The 17,598-nt window shown below is 35.7% G+C and overlaps 1 protein-coding gene across 1 annotated transcript in view; it reads left to right on the forward strand.

The window, feature by feature from the left end:
• Positions 1-17,598, forward strand: part of LOC140140523 (uncharacterized) — a 52,187-nt gene that overhangs the window by 13,645 nt on the left and 20,944 nt on the right. The window contains exons 3-4 of the mRNA XM_072162282.1: positions 12,761-12,868; positions 14,819-14,938. Coding sequence (XP_072018383.1) covers positions 12,761-12,868; positions 14,819-14,938 — 228 coding nt within the window. The remainder of the gene's footprint in view (positions 1-12,760; positions 12,869-14,818; positions 14,939-17,598) is intronic.

A 17,598-nucleotide genomic window follows, 5' to 3' on the forward strand; every position in this document is an offset into this window, starting at 1 on the left:
GATTTCATTATTGACCTAAAATGCATGTTGATTTAAAGCCAAACTCATACATGTGATTTATAAACATGTTTTTATACGGGTAAGGACTAGAAAAGTTAGAAAAGAGCCTGGTTTTGCTTCCAAGTTATGAATATATGTTTTACAAACAAAAATATTTGTTTCCAATTGCTAAAACTGGTGAAAACACTGATACTTTGAAAATAATGAATTATTTTGGCATTTTTGAAAATTTGACGCGGGTACTTTTGGTTTCCAAAAAGTGACGCGGGCGGGGGACGATAAACTCGGAATCGACTTTCACGCGCCTTACCTCATCAAAATGCTGATTTTGGTATCAGATCTAGATGAAAGCTCATATTTTCTCATAAACTTATTGAATTTGGCGTTCCAAATTGGTATATTTCGAAGAATCGTCAAAAACTGCAGAATTAGTCTCAAATATGGTATACCACATTTGAGACTAATTAGGCAGTTTTTTGATGATATCTTCGGAAATACACTGAGTTGGAACTTCTAACTTTAATATGTTTATGTTACTCCTGGCTCTATGGGGGAGTTCGTGGCCATCTCTGTTGTACTCAGTCAACCATGATTTTATTGTTGTACAAGTCAAGGGCTTTCAGAAAAACTTGGGTGATCGATCTGAATTTGCCTAACTTTTTCTGTAGAGGGCGCTTTTCAAAATGGCCCAAATTAACTATTTTTGACTATATCTTAGCTCCAGAGGCTCATAGAGATATGATTTTGGTGTCTATACATATGTTTTCAGGGTCAAGGAACCCGAAAAAACTAATAGAATATACTTAGAATATAAATAACTTTTCTATTGAGGGCGTTTTTCAAAATGGCCGCCAAATTGACTACTTTTGACTTTTCTCAGTTCTAGAGGTCATAGAGACAGGACATTGGTGTCTAAACATACCCCCCCCAAAAAAAAACTACTAGTATAGACGAATAGAATATGATTAACTTTTCTATTGAGGGCGCTTTTCAAAATGGCCGCCAAAGTAACTATTTTTGACTATATCTTAGCTCCAGAGGCTCATCAAGATATGATTTTGGTGTCTATACATATGTTTTCAGGGTCAAGGAACCCAAAACAAAATAAAAGAATAGACTTGGAATATGAATAACTTTTCTATTGAGGGTGCTTTTCAACATGGCCACCAAATTGACTACTTTTAACTTTATCTCAGCTCTAGAGGTCATAGAGACCGGACGTTGGTGTCTAAACATACGTTTTCAGGGTCAAGGAACACAAAAAAAACTACTAGTATAGTAGATATCGGAAGGTCGTGGGTTCGATTCCCATGCCGGAACATTTGTGTTTATTTGTTCTTGTGCAGGATGCGTATCCCCATTACCTACTTTACTAGTATAGACTAATAGAATATGATTAACTTTTCTATTGACGGTGCTTTTCAAAATGGCCTAAATTGATTACTTTTGACTTTATCTTAGCGTTAGAGGTTTATAGACCTGACGTTGGTGTCTAAACATATGTTTTTAGGGTCAAGGAACCCAAAATACTACTATATTACACTAGGACGCAGTAGGGGTGGACACCCATCCTGAATTTCAAAATGGTCATCACGAACTTGTGAAATTAACTTATTTGAACTGACATTTTCCTTTTACACCAATTCCAAGGACATGTCAACGTTCTGGCCGTCAAGCCAAAATAAACTGCTGCTTGAAACACTAGTGTATGCATTCTTGAGTGATACGTCCATGGAAATGCATAAAGAGCCAACTGTTCTTAGCCAGCTATGCATTGGCAGTGACAAATGGAAGTGCATAAAGATCCATAATGGAACAGAATATAACATAAAGCACCTGCAGTCTCAAGTTGAAGAGGCAGATCTCCATATACCCATGCATGTCCTAGATTGTGTCCTAGCTGATCACAAAACGTGCGTTGTTATATCCAACGATACTGATGTAACAGTTGCCCTGTTGTTTTATATGGCTACCTTTCTTCACGAGGGTCTTCAGGAACTGTGGGTAAGAGCAGGGAGAGGCAACTCTACCCGTTTTGTCCCTCTCCACATTCTGTATGCAAGATTGGGCCCTCAGATGTGCACAGTGCTTCCTGCGCTACATAGTCTCACAGGATGTGACATCACCAGTAAAATAGGTACAAAGAAAGCAGCCCTTAAGGCCAAACCTGTGGCTTACTTGCAAGGATTTGGCACAACAACTCCTCTAGGTCCTTCTTCTATCCAGCAGGCAGAACAGTACTTGGTGCAAGTCATAGATGCTGGAAACAAGTCCAGTAATTTTCTGCAACTAAGAGCACATCAGTTTCACTTCTCAAAGTCAGCTTCACACCACAGTCTGCCACCAACATCTAAAGGTTGAGACCTCAGATAGCTGTAGAAATCTCCACAACTGACCTGATAGACAATATATATGAACTATTATTCCAGGCTATTATTGAAGTTAATCAAGTTCCTTACAAATCAAATGGTAAATTGGTACGGTTTTCTTTCAATCACAACCTAAGTTTAACTGCCTAATGCCTAATAATGACAGTTTTGGAGGCTCCTAAGAATCTCTGTCGACCAGACGAAACTGTCAGGTTAATAATAATAGTCATGTGAGCTTCGGTCTGATTTGAATAGTATTATACCATTATAAAATGCATTTTAAGCATGGACAAAACCATATGTAGATATTAAACTTAATGAATACAAATGTAAGATATTCTTAATGCTCCCATTGGATACTATAAGACTTACAAACAAAAGTAGCCACCAAAACTATGACTCTTTGTTTATAAATAACTAAGTTATAAATAACAATGTTAATTTTTGGCGGCCATTTTGAAATTCAAGATGGCTGCCTCAAAGGAGGTGCCAGTGACTAAACAACTGGTCTTATTGGATTCCTTGGTAGTAAAAATATAGGTATAGACACCAAAATCGTGTCTCTCCGCACTCCAGAAACTGAGATATTGTCAAAAGTAATAATTTTGGCGGCCATTTTGAAAAACGCCCTCTATAGAAAAAGTTAGGCAAATTCAGATCAATCACCCAAGTTTTTCTGAAAGCCCTTGACTTGTACAACAATAAAATCATGGTTGACTGAGTACAACAGATATGGCCACGAACACCCCCATAGAGCCTAGAGTATGTGGAAAATAGGGCCTTTCACTTGAAATCAATATATTACATGATCATGATGATTATCATTTAAAATAAAAACACTGTAGACTACCAATATCACGCTGTATAAATGTCAGTAATTCCATTAGGAATTAGTCACATTTACAAAAAACATTTACATGTTCCTTTTGCATGAGTGCTTGGAAGGGATGACATTTTATGTTATACATAAGTTTTTGATTAGAATTTTTATATATTTAAATATAGGCCTATCAGGTCACCTTCCTTTAATTGTCAGGTCAATCAGGAGATATTGGTCAAATCAATACTTTGATGTAAACACATCATAGCAAACATGACAAACTTTATTGTGGAAGACCTAAATATTTCCATCAAAATGACGCGTTTGAATAACACCCCCCCATTTTCCTCGCCAATTCATCTGTGAACATTTGATGAGTGCATAAAACCTGTATGGTATTTTGAGGGCAGTGAATGTGACACACGACCAGCACACGACTGGGCTATATAAATACTATCAATATTTCCCAATGGGACATTTACTCTAGGTCAAGACACTGGCTTGATTTTTATATTCCACAACTGACTAAACTGAACTCATTGACTGACTCATTGACTGGAAAGTAATTGTAGTATAGATTTGAAAATAGCTATGAAGTTAAGAAATGTAAATCAGTGTAAACATTGACTATATAGACAACATGCTCCTACTTTTCAAATTGATAAATATGATATTTACAAACGCTATATTACAAAAATACTAAACACCGAGCTGAAATTTAAAAAGGACATTTCAATTAAAATTGATGCAATTTTGGATTCACTACAGCTATATTTGACACCAAGGAAATACCAACAAGACAGCGTTCAAACTTTGACTTACATTTGGCGGACAAATGTGTGAAAAAAAATGGGGTGAAAACAATAATTCTTGATTGTTTGTATGTTTCCAAAGATAAAATAGCATCTAGTTTCAGATTTTGGCACTTAAACCTCCCTATTTTTGTAAATATTTTTGAGGAAAAAAAAAATCAATTTTTTGTCCGATTTTGGCCGAAAATTGCCGTTTTAGGTTGACAAAAATGTTGACTTGCTAATTTCCTGTGAGTGTATGAACATGAACACTATCAAATAGTGCCTAATTTTTTATGCTAATTGGGTAACAACGGTACAATTTTAAAAGCATTGAATGGGATCCATATATTTCTATATTTTCGTAGCAGGAGTAGAAACTCAAAGGTTCGGGTGACAATTGATTTGGAAAAAAGTATGATATTCGCCTCATTTTCTATTTGAAAAGGCCATATCTCCACAATGGTATGAGCTATAGGGATGTTTTAAGTGTCATTTTGCTCAGTATATTTTTCAATAGCTAAATGGTGATATAACATTTAAGTAAGCTAGATTTACAGAAAAGAAAATAACTTGCAGTATGCTACCCCAACCCTAAGAATTGTGAGGGCATAAAAAAATTAATGGATTTTTGCTACCAAAACTTGCAGTTCACTAGACCTTCCTTTAAAATCATTACAACCACTTGACCTTAGAGTAGTCTATACTGTGTATGTATAGGCCTAGTGGTAATGGAAATGTAGCTGTGTAGCAATATACTAAAATTGCACATTACAATACATTTAAAAAACAATATTGAACACAATTCAATAAACAGACACACTATAGAGGAAAATGCTGGAAGGTGTATGGCAGCTCTTCCGTTGATATTATAAGTTACCAAACAATGAAATTTGAAACCTAAATAAAAATGCAAGACAACAACCAATTTGAGACAATGATGATGCTCAATGAGGACAAATTAACTGAGTTTTATATTCAATAACCATAACTTAACATGAGACAATGGTGCTCAATCAGGACAAATTAATTCTATTTTCAATACATATTACAAGTGAATCATTCCCCTTGCTCGTGTCAGATTATGTCAAATAAAATTATGCGTCTGCTGGCCCCATGGATAACACTGTTCTGTTTGTGCGTGCACAACCTATAGATAAGAAGTTTTATGGGGCAGAAAAGATCTATTTGCCATAGTAATTTTATATTAGCCTGACACCTCTCTTGCATATTGAGATAGGTAGGATATAATGTGATCAGATGGGCACAAGGATCCTCTCAGTAATAAGTGCTATCCCTTCATGCATTGCAGTGGATCTAAAAAACTGAAAATAACTAATAAGAGCACTCAGATATTGGGGCATGTGGATAGCTTCTGAAAATTTATTTAAAGCATTGAGCTTCTGTATTAAGGTGGCTGTGTACTCTCAGACATGCATGGAGTAAAAGTGCTATAACTTTGTAATTATTCACGCAAGACATATAAAAGTATACATTTTTTTTTATAAAGGCAGGACATCAATGAATATCAAAATAAATACAGATTTGGTGTAAAAAAAAGGTACATCATAACAAAAAAACACTCTTCCCAAACATTTTTGTTTTGTTTTTTCTTAATCTTGGGGCACAGTATTCCAAAAACTGTTTTTTTAGTTTTTTGATATTGTCCTTATTTTTTTCTAAGTAAACACTATCCACTTGAAGTATGCATGTCTATTATAATGCTGCAATTTAATCTTTGTAAAGAAAATCTGATGTTGAAACAAAACGAGTTTATATGTTTCCTCATTCCTTTCTCAACAACACAATCATGTGTTCATCACGTCTTGTTTGTACTCTATGATATTGAAACTGAAGAGATTATTCATCATTCCTCCTAAATTGATCAAGTAAAAATCCCATTGAAATGTTTGTGAAATGGGCAAAGCAGTGCACATTGCGAATATATAGAATCATGACCATGCCCATATGTAGCCCAGCTTGCTTGCGTAATGTTCCTAGCAAACACAAAAACGTTTTAAAAACGTTTTAAATGAGTTATATTTTGGCTTTTGGTTTAGGTAAAAACGTTTTAATAACATTAAAATGTCGGGTTATATAAAGGTCATGATAACGTTTTAAAACGTTTTGTATGAAAACACACTGCAACAATATTTTTTAAATGTTTTCAAAAAATGTTATTGTGAACTATTTTTGCAAACATTTTTGCCAAATGTTGTGTCAAACATTTAAATAACATTATGTTAAAATATTTGAACCCAGCAAACACAGAAATGTTCTTAAAATGTTTTTTCAAAACCTTTTGATAACATTTAAATGTCGGGTTATATAAAGGTCATGAAAACGTTTTTAAAACGTTATTGAAAATGTTTTGGGCAAACATTTTTCGCAAAATATTTTTTAAACCCCAATATAACATTCTGTTTAGAATGTTTTGTATCAAGTTCTCAAGAATGTTTTTGGAATGTTATTAAAACGTTTTTATACCCTTTATATAACCCGACATTTAAATGTTTTCTGTAAAACATTTTTGTTTGCTGAGCAGTAGATTACAAAAAATGTTTTTTAATGTTATGAAAACGTTTTATACTCTTAATATACCCTTTATATAACCCGACATTTAAACGTTTTCTGACAACCTTTTATAACCTTTTGCGAATGATGTCGAAAACGTTTTGTGTTTGCTGGGTTATGCCTTATTTGGCAGGTTAATTCGCTGTTCCCATCAACAATGTAATCCATTCTCCTCTGTCTTCAGCTGTTCACTTTAACCATAGACCCTGCTTTAACTCCACAAGCGACGGTCTGTCCTTCATCAGGCATTTACATTTTTGCGTGTTCTTTGTTTCTTAATTCCTTCCCTCCTTCCGCTATTCCATCTATTCCAGTCCAATTCTTCTTTCTGATTGTATATAAATCTTATATGTCTTCTGTCTTTCCAAAGTACTGTTTTCTCCACACTCATATTTCGCAAGCTTCCAGTTTCATCACATGTATCCTCTTTCTGCAGTGTCCATGTCTCAGCTCCATGTCAGGCCACACTCCAAACTACTGACTTACTACAACTCGTATCTGTTTATGTCCTTCTTGTAAGCTTTGGAAAGCAGAGTTTTCTTTTGTTTGTCGTGCCAGTCTTTGCTCTAGTCTTCGAGCTCTAGTACGACTCTTCCCATGCTGAGTTTATTGCTTTTTCTGCTGTCCATTTATGGTGATGCTTAAAATTTGGCCCACATCATGTCTCCACTACTTTGAACTTCTTTACATGAATTTTCATGTCATATTCTTTCAATCTTCCATTCAAGCCTTCCATCAATCTTTGTAGACCTGTACCATACTTGCTTGGCCATCTACAAATCGCTCATCATCCAATAACTCTCCTCCAAAACTACACACTCTTGTGTTCTCCCCATCCTATTTACTCTACATTATCATCTATCATCAATTAATAATATAATGCAGAAGAGATCAGGTACAGTCCTGGGTTATAGTAGACACCCTTGACACACTCCTCTCCCATCTACTTGGGTTTGAAACTCCTCTGCCACTTGTCCCATGTATTGTTAGGTTATTTAAAATATTCAGCCACTTCAGTCAAACATGGCCGACTCAATCCCCTTCAGAATGTCAGACAATGGCTTACAGCTTCAGTTCACCCTGTCTAAGACTGCATGTCTAACTATTTGCTAACACAGGGTAGAAAAATAAAAACATGCTGAAGTATCAATCTCATTCATACCCTTTTCCATACAGGAATGATATTTAACAAAGGCACCATTAATTAAGATAAATCTTCAATTTAAAATTGGTCACTGACGGACAAAATAAGTGTCACAGACGGACATTTTAATTTCAGGGGGTCTATTTTAAAGATGACTAATCTCTTGATGCTCAATCTTTGCAAAGAAACAAACATTAAGTGGTTGAACATATGTAAAGCAAAAGATGCATTCAGTTCACTTTCATTGATACTTTATTCACTACTGAAAATGGTGCTTGGTGTCAGGAATATTGGTCCCCAGCCATTTTGAGACACTTTCAGGGGTCTATTTTAAAGATGTACAATCTCTTGATGCTCAATCTTTGCAAAGCTACTAACACTAACTATAGTTAAACATATATATAAAGCAACAGATGCATTTCGTTCACTTTCATTGTTGCTTGATTCACTACTGAAAATGATACGTTAATCTATTGAGGACTGTGAATTACCTTCAATATTGGTACACAGTCATTTTGGGGCAATTTTAGGGGGTCTATTTTAAAGATGAACAATTATTTGATGCTCAAATTTAAACACACATGGTTAACACAAATATAGTAAAACCAAGTTAGAGTTCTTTTGATGTTTTATTTGTAAGCTGTCGAAATATAGGCCATTGTACTAAAATTTGTGATGAAATGTCCGTCCGTGACAAAAATTCTGTCCGTCCGTGACAAAAATGGACATTTGTTGTCATAACTAAGAAAAAGTTTGGAGTTGCAAGATAATTTTTCTATGGCAATGTGCAGTTACTGGAGCTGCTTCAACTAAGGGGTAAAAAAATAACAATTTTAAAAGTTGCTACTCTGGTTAGCATTTGTGTCCGTCCGTGACACCCAAAAGTGTGCGTCCGTGACAAAATTTGTCACATTCTCCTGCAAAAGATGAAGCGTGTTTCCAATATCTGTGTATCAGGTAATCAAACCATGTATCTTGGCTATTATTTGTCCTGGAAAGTATTGGTAAGTATTGATAGTTTAGATAGAAATGACAAAAGAGTACTAAAAAGTAGGGGAACCTATTTCTATCTCGTCCGTCCGTGACGCAAACATTTCTTTTGTTCTATTTTTAGTAACCATGGTAACAAATCATACCTGCCAATTTTTTAAAATTTTCAATAGGGCTAATGATACTCTTCATCATAAAACATAAAACAATGAAGTAAATGTCAGCAGTTGTTTTTACCAGGCTGCTTTTCTATCAATTTTGAAAATGTCTGTGCTCATGGGTATTATAAATGCATTAATCATGACAGGTTTTTGGAAAATATCAATATCGGACAAAACACTCGGAAAGTGTTTTTTCACCCAGGCTTCAGCCCTGGGTGATATTACATTCAGTTTAGACCTTGTCCTTTGAACCCAAATTGGCTACTTTGAAACGAAGTAGCCAAATGCATTTGCTTCGTCCTCATTAAAATTATTTTACAGGATAATGCAGAGTATCTAATGGATCTGCAGGCTACTAAAAACTAACCTCACTCCCCATGACAAAATTCATAAAACTATATTCAGTAGAGCTTGACTTTACCCAGGGAATGGGTGGAATATTAACCTCATTCAAGTCCCCATGACAATTATTCCTACAGCTGTTCTGTAGCCTATGAAGTTATTTTTTGACATATAGGGATGATGTTGCAATATGAAAGTTGACCGGTGAATGGCCATGGCCACTAATTCATGAACTTGGCTAGCTGGCTGGCTGGTCTGAGGTCGCACTTCTTAAACATCTATGATTTGAATTGCATTGTTGTTCTCATCACAGACTGAATTAGAAGGAACCATTAGAAGGAACCTATTATAATCGGACACTAAATTAATTGTAAAAAATCCTCCTGCTCCCATCATGCAAGTTATTCCACTTAGACTGTTTGATATAGGCCCGGGTATATGCCTTCTTTTATCAAAATAATTAAGTATTGATTAAGCATTTGCCAGTGAAACATTCTCACTCACAAAAATCACAGATACTCAACATGAGAATCTGTGCAATGTTTGACAGAGAAGGTCACTATAAATCTGGCCGTCACAAGTTCATAATTAGTTTTGATTGATCTTCATGTACCAAATCATTTACTTTAAATTGATATCCTAGCTGTGACCTCTGAGCCAAATGTTCTATAGCATAGTAACACCACATGCATTCATATATATACATAGGCCTTCAAACATATTGGCATAATGGGGACTGATGTTCTGCAGTCAGAGGGCAACATGTAGTACCAGTATGGCTAGTAGCATACAGGTAGTTCATATACTTAGGCCTATTCAGCAATCATAGCTCAGTTGTGGAGTACTAGTTCTTTGGTTGAATCACCACCTTCTTGACTGATCAGAAGACCTGTGTTTTATATAGGCTTACTGCATACACTGCCTACCTCTTTGCAGCTATGTGGAGCTAAGGTGGGGCAGTCCGGGGGGTGGTTGTGCAGTCATGTGACCTCCGTACGGCCTGGGTATTCCCTTTTAAAGGGATTTTTATTTATGTTTGAGTGGTTGGGTGTACCTTAATTTTTGTTGGTGTCCCCGTATGTGTGCAATGAATGTGTGCGTATGTTAATGTTGGGTGTGAGGGGCGGGCGGGTGTAGCGCACATGTGTACTGTTTGTATATTTTGTGGTGTGTGAGGTTGGGGTATGTGAGTTTGTTGATGGAGTGTCGTAAGTTGATGGGTTGTGCAGGGTAGGGGTACGATATCCCATTGAATTAGACCTATCAATGCATTATTTCAGTGTAACCGTAACCCGTAACCTCCTTGGGGAATAATACAGAACATGAAATGCTTTATGCATGGCTGGGTGTGTCATTTTGGGTGCCCAGATGTTTTGTGTACAGGGTTGTGCGCGTGCACCCCTATATGACATGTCAGCTTGAATTTTTAATCACAACAAACATACAGAGATAATTGATAAAAAAAGTGTGCCATTTTTCAGAAATAAAAGATACTTTAAATGATGTTTGTGTGTGTGGAGTGGGTGTTGGGTTGTCAACTTGTCTGTTGGGGTGACGGGTCGGGGGATGTATGTGTGTGTGTGTGGGGGGGGGGGGTGAGGTGCGACCGGTGTTGGGGTGACAAGTGGGGGGGGGGAGTGTTTTGGGCCCATGTCCCTGGGTATGTTTAGGGGTGCATGATGTCCCTGTGATGGTTTGTTTAAATTGCCTAAACTCATTGGGATTCAAAATTTTGAATTAGGCCTATATGGACTTATTTGGAATATTTGGGAATTAACATGAACTTTTAGGGACTTACGGGATATATTAGGAGTTCAATTGGAATTAGTTTGAATAATACGGACTTACAGGGATTTACCGGACTTATTTGGAGTTACTCAGAATTAGAGGGATACTTGGGAATTAAATGGACTTATATGGACTTACTGGACTTATTAGGAGTTATTTGGAATTAGTTCGGAATAATATGGACTTATAAGGACTTAACGGACTTATTTGGAGTTACTCGGAATTACAGGAATATTTGGGAATAATATGGACTTATAGGGACTTACCGGACTTATTCGGAATTAGTTGGGAATAATATGGACTTACAGGGAACATTTAGGAATTACTGGAATAATGGGAATTACACCCTGTCATGGGGCCTCGATGCAGAACATCTGTGTAAGAGATTATTGTTTACGTTTAATTTTTCATCTCTTAAAAAAAAAATGAAACGGACGCTGGCCGTATATCACTGCGTGTCCTGTCATTAGTTTTTTCACCTCTCGGTCTATAAAACATATATACAAAGTTTGGTTTCAATAATAGGAAACTTTTTTTCCCGATGATACCATGTCAATAACACATAGAAATGTAATTGGTTTTTTTTTTTGCCCCTAAAGGTATTAGCCATCATCGCGCACCATTATTCGCGATTCCTTTTTTTTCAATGAAGGCACCAGCCGAAATGTCTGCATTCGAGAATGTAATGAGTGGCCTACGCCACGGGGAGGTGATAGTGTTTTGCGACACTCGTACCCCACGAGAATAGTGCATGATGGGAAGTAGGGTAGTTGCGTGGGCGTGAATCGTTACGATCCGTCACTAAGTCATACAAGGAATTGATTAGAGGTGGTAGTTCTGTGATTGAATTATTTTGGTAATGGAACACCACATCAAGTTAATACTAAGTATACAGGGTGTCCCAGAAAAAATACCGAGTGAATAAAATTGAGCGTAAGTCGAGAAATAGACATCAGAATAAAAAAAAAAATAAAATGTAGCGTATAGCCTATTTTATTGTACATCACATACGAACATATTTGATTCGGTTGAGAGGTTGCGAAGAAATTAACGATTACATAATGCGCGAATTAATGCACTTCATTCCAAGTTTGATCAACAGGTGCTTTTTTATACTCGTTCACCGCTTCATAAGGCACAATGTCCTTACTGGGAGTTGGGATTTAAACGGAGACTACCCCGGATTTTACTCCGATAATCTCAGAATTCTTTTTCTCCAGAAATATCGCTAGTAGGCCTATAACTGGTGTGTTTTGGCGCCAGTCTAAATTGATTGCTTGTCGTAATTATATGCTAATTTTGGACCGTTAATTTCTCCAGGAAAATTGCGGAAAAAACGCTGTCCCGTTATCTAATAAAAAAAAATTCTGTAAATTTTCTGTTTGGTTCAGCATTGGTTTTGAGAATATAATGGTTATTAATAAATTTGGTCGACATTGCTTGACAAAAACAATAAAATACATAAGAAATTGAATACACACATTTTCTATGGGAAAGCAATTTAGAATTCAAAATTGTCGGCATTAGCAGATGCTTGATTTTATAACTTTTGAATGGAAAGTCGGATTTCAGTCAAGTAAAAGGCAAAACACTCGTTTGTTATGGCAGAAAATAAGACAAATGCATTTGGAATTTACTGTCTGTGATTGGATTAAACATATCGCGTATATTCATGAGGTTATGAATGTGATTTAAATTCCAATTATTTATTTAAATCACTAAATTTGGTTATGCTTATGCATAATCCTTCTAATTATGGATATTTTATTTCACTTCAACAGAACTAATAGACCAAGCCTTATCGAAACTAACATCTGGGGATGGAGAGCTACGTGTTCGTCATGATCATTATCACCATCTGATCCCTCCAAGTCAATCAACCCCTCGAGGTATGCGATTGCCTAATAAATGTGTTGCTATATACATTGTATATGTAATGTATGACCAGACCTGGTGACAACGTTTGAATAATATGTTCAGAAAACGTTACACAAATACGTATCTGAAACGACATGGAATAGTTTGGATGTTGACACCATGGAATGTAAATTCTTCCATTCCAAGGAGATGGTTGTCCAGCCAAAATTTCTCCATAGTGTCGTTTGACGATCGCCTTTAGGCGTGAAACTCAGACTAACGACTTCTATTCCTGAAGTTCTAAACTTTGAATTCTTATACGCTATCGATCCCTTTTTGGGATTGAGCATCATTGTTGCCAGATGTTAATATAATGTCATAATCACGTTGTCTCAACGTATAACGCACGTAGTTAAAACGTGGTTTAAAATCATGAACTAACCCAGATACAACGTCATCTACGGACGTCGTTAGTACGCAAATTTATGACGTTGTTTCGACGTATAAAGCACGTTATTACAACGCCGTATAAATGTCGTGGTCTGACCTCGAAACAACGTAATCTACGGACGTCGTAATTACCTTAATTTGTGAACTCGTTGTTATTATAACGTTATAGTGCCGTTGTTTCGACGTTCACAACTTGACGTCGAAACAACGTTCTGAACTTGACGTCGAAACAACGTCATAATGACGTTACATTAACGTTCGGGTAAAACGTTGTCACAACACGAATACGAGTTCACAGATTTACGTACTTACAACGTCCATGTATCACGTTTATACGACTTAATATAATTTTTATACGACGTTGTAACAACGAAAAATTGTTAGCTGGGGTAGGGCCCTACATGTTTCTCATTGTCTCATTGTGTTAAAGTAATCAATAACCCTATTGTTAAAGAGTATAAGTAAGCTTAGAATTATGTCTGTACATTTGTCATTGGTGCTACAGCTATAGTCTTTGTTTGATTTCATGGGACCGTGTGTTGGTTATAAAGCATTTTATTTTATGAAGTATGTATTAGCCATTAACAATGAGGGTACATTCCTTGAACCACGTTGCCTTGATCATGTTTTGAAATGGGCGCCACTTTATGACTGTATGATATCCGATCCCAGCAGCAAAGAAAATGAAAACTTGTGCAATAATAATTTTTGATTTTTGATGTTATCATATTTATTTTTTTGATATTTTTGATGTAAATTAGTGCAATGTCTAAAAGCTTTAAAGGACCCCTTTGGAAATAAGCCCTGTTTAGGGCTTAAAGGGTTATCCTATGCATATCTGCAATTGTATTGTATATTGTAATTTTAAATGTAATTTTATTGTCTTTTTTATATTCTTGTTTTTATATTGTGTCTCTGTAAATGATATGCATAAATAAACTCAAATCAAATCAAATCAAATGAGACACATGTGTAACATGACATCCCAAAATTTGGTGTCGAATCGACGTCGAAGGCTTGAGGAGGGTAGGTTCAAGCTTCAAAATGGCGCTTGCATTAAACGCTTTATACCCTTTATATAACCCGACAATATTCGGTAAAACGTGGTAAAACGTTTTGTTTTCGATGGGAAATCACCCTTGTCATGCTTGTGGCGGTCAAGTCTCCAGCATGAGAGAATAGTAGATAAACCGTATTGACCGTGTGTCTCATGATCTCCGTTTAATCACGCAACAAAATACGAATGTGACGTACCACATGTAATGTATCTGTCGTACGATGGTTATGTTGCTATATTCGCCTATTTCACGGTCCCGCCATATGCGAGGAGAGCCTCGAACTGGCAATAGACATGAAAGGAAGTATTACGTAATTTTACGCAATGTTATATGACTGGTTCAATTCCCATTCATGCATGCTGCCAGATCGAGGCTCTCCTCGCATGCATATGGGCGAATAGGCCTACTATTAAACTTAAAAGCTATTTTTTGAATACCCAATTATATCGGTTTTATTTCTGTGTACCATTTCAGATCTGTCGAATGCTCCAATATTTGGGGCTCTAACAGAAGGCTTAAGGATAGTTCCAGACATGCCTGTGGAAGTTCTATATGCAAAAGGAGAGGAGGAAGAGCAGGAAGATGAGAACGAAGGTATATAATACATAGTATAAAACTGGAATCATAATTTGACATGTGTTGAAGATCATTGGCCCTAGAAAATTTCATATGGATGGACGAATCCCAGTGATGAATCCCAACTGGATTGTGTAGAGTGTAAAGTCAGTCATCGGGAAAATATCATACAATGTGTCCCATAAAACGGCTACATGTAGAAAATGAACCGCATTTTGTGATGGTACAACAAAACAATGTCATTTTTTCAGATATTATTCATTCATCCTTCTTTTAACTGACTGCTAAAGTTTCAACTCCATATCTTAAAACAACTTAACTTATGAGTGCCAGATGACATGGGTGTCAAGAGTGGCTAACTATCAAAATATCGCACAACGAAAGTTGAACACAACCACACTTTTGTTTTCAGATTGTTTTCTTTATTACTTTTTATGTTTCTCTTATTTTTCATTGTTGAACTTATATTCAACAACTCTTCCTATACCTTTGTACAGGAGCCAACCGTTGTTAAGGGGTACTACACCCATTGATTTTTTTTGCTTTTTTTTTTGCATTTTGTGAAGAAATTACAAAATAAAATTGGACAAAGTGGTATGCAAAATGAAGGGGCAAATCTTCTCGTTTTATTGGTGGCATCGGTATCAACGTAGCTTACATGCTTTTAAAAGTAGAAGCCAAAAGGTGGTACATCACTGATGATTTAAATTCACTTCATTTTGGAAAGCTTACTATCAACGGATTTCGTTAAAATTTTGGATATGTGTTGCTAACACGTTAGGGAAATAAAGTTGATATGTAAAATGGGAATAAGTGGTTCCTGATTTCTTTTAGGACTTCATGAACTTGGTGCTCCAACAACTATCAAAAAAGGAACTGGTTAAAATGCTTCTATTTTCAATGTTGAGCTATATTTTGTATTTTTAACTTGCGACATTATTTCACTGAAACTTAATTAAGCCACAGGTAACAGGTTACCACAACCATACTACAGCAATGTTGAAAAAAATTGTATTTCTTGTCACCTATACCACCATATTGGGTAGTTTTCCGTAAGCTTAACGTTTGTGATTTTGGTAACTATTTTATATTTATTTGTGAAATCCGTCTCAACTAGGCATTCTAAATTGTACTCACCATTTACATCCCAAGGTATATTAGTATATCCACCTTGCACTTCTCGATATATATCCAGTTAAAGACAGAATATCAAAATTATTCCTCATTATGATATCACAAACTCTCACATGTGTATTCAAAATTGATGCTTAAATTTGACCTGAACCAATTGACCTATAACCTGACATACGGTGACCTAATAGCCTTTTCTTCTTCTAACAACACATTATAATATTATTGACTAATGACTATACATCCATTGTGTAAGTGTTTATATATTTTGCATGCACCACTAGATTTTCTATAGAGAGTATAACAAAGGATTTAATGTATTCTATTCATGTACCCTACTTGAACATGCTGAATAGAATAAATCATGGTTTGTTATGAAACACGCATCTGAGTAACTAGGATACAGTAAACAAAATATATATAGGGCTAAAATGACTTACTACAATTGTTTAAAAGCACTTTTTTTCTTCTTTTTTTCATATTTTTTTTTATTTCACATGATCCGTGCATATATTGCCTAGCTATAAATGAAAAAATATTTATTTAGACCAATCAAACCAGTAGGCCTATATGGGTGTAGTACGCCCTTAAGGAGGCTGTGTACTCTCAGACATGCATGTAGTAAAAGTGCAATAACTTTGTAATTATTCGCGCAAGACATATAAAAGTATACATTTTTATGAAGGCAAGACATCAATAAATCTTATTATTATAATATGAAGCTTCCATCTATACCACTCATTTTTAGTACTGAATGACGTTTAAATCAAACTGTTCAGTATTTTTACAAAACTGTTCAATATATCTTGATACCCGCACGCTCATCACAATACCCACGTGGTGCGTGCGTGTGCATTCAATCAACACAATAGAAGGCCAGGCCTAGGCCTGTGTCTATAAAAAGCCGTTCGTTTTTGATGCATGAATGTTTTCATTTATGAGTTTCAGTCAGCTTCATATTATATAATAATAATAATATTGGATGGCTTTATTTCGGGTTGTATGAGAATATACTGCACTTGCCATGAATGATATTCAACTCGCCGTACCGGCTCGTTGAATATCATTCATGCCGGTACGGCGAGTTGAATATCATTCATGGCAAGTGCAGTATATTCTCATACAACCCTCAATGCCATCAAATATTATATAAATATAAATACAGATTTGGGGTAAAAACAACAATTATGAAGAGAAGCAATATTTGTTATGTACATCATAACAAAAAAACACTCTTTCCAAAATATTTTATTTTGTTTTTAGCTCAATCTTGAGGCTCCATTCCAAAAACGGTTTTTTAATTTTTTTGATATTGGCCTTATTTTTTGAGATATTGACCATATAAGGCATCAAATTGAACTTTTAAAAATTCACAAACGCCTATTTGCACAAAATGATGCCTAAAATCGGAAATAGACCAAAATATAAAAAAATGCGAAAACCGTTTCTTGAGGCGATCATGCTTTTTACGATGATCATATTTGCTTACCTATAGATGCTATGAGTTATCGTGTACCTAAATCGTCATTTTACCGAGAAAATGAACA

This window comes from Amphiura filiformis, chromosome 19 (assembly GCF_039555335.1).
Source record: "Amphiura filiformis chromosome 19, Afil_fr2py, whole genome shotgun sequence".
NCBI classification, from domain to species: domain Eukaryota; kingdom Metazoa; phylum Echinodermata; class Ophiuroidea; order Amphilepidida; family Amphiuridae; genus Amphiura; species Amphiura filiformis.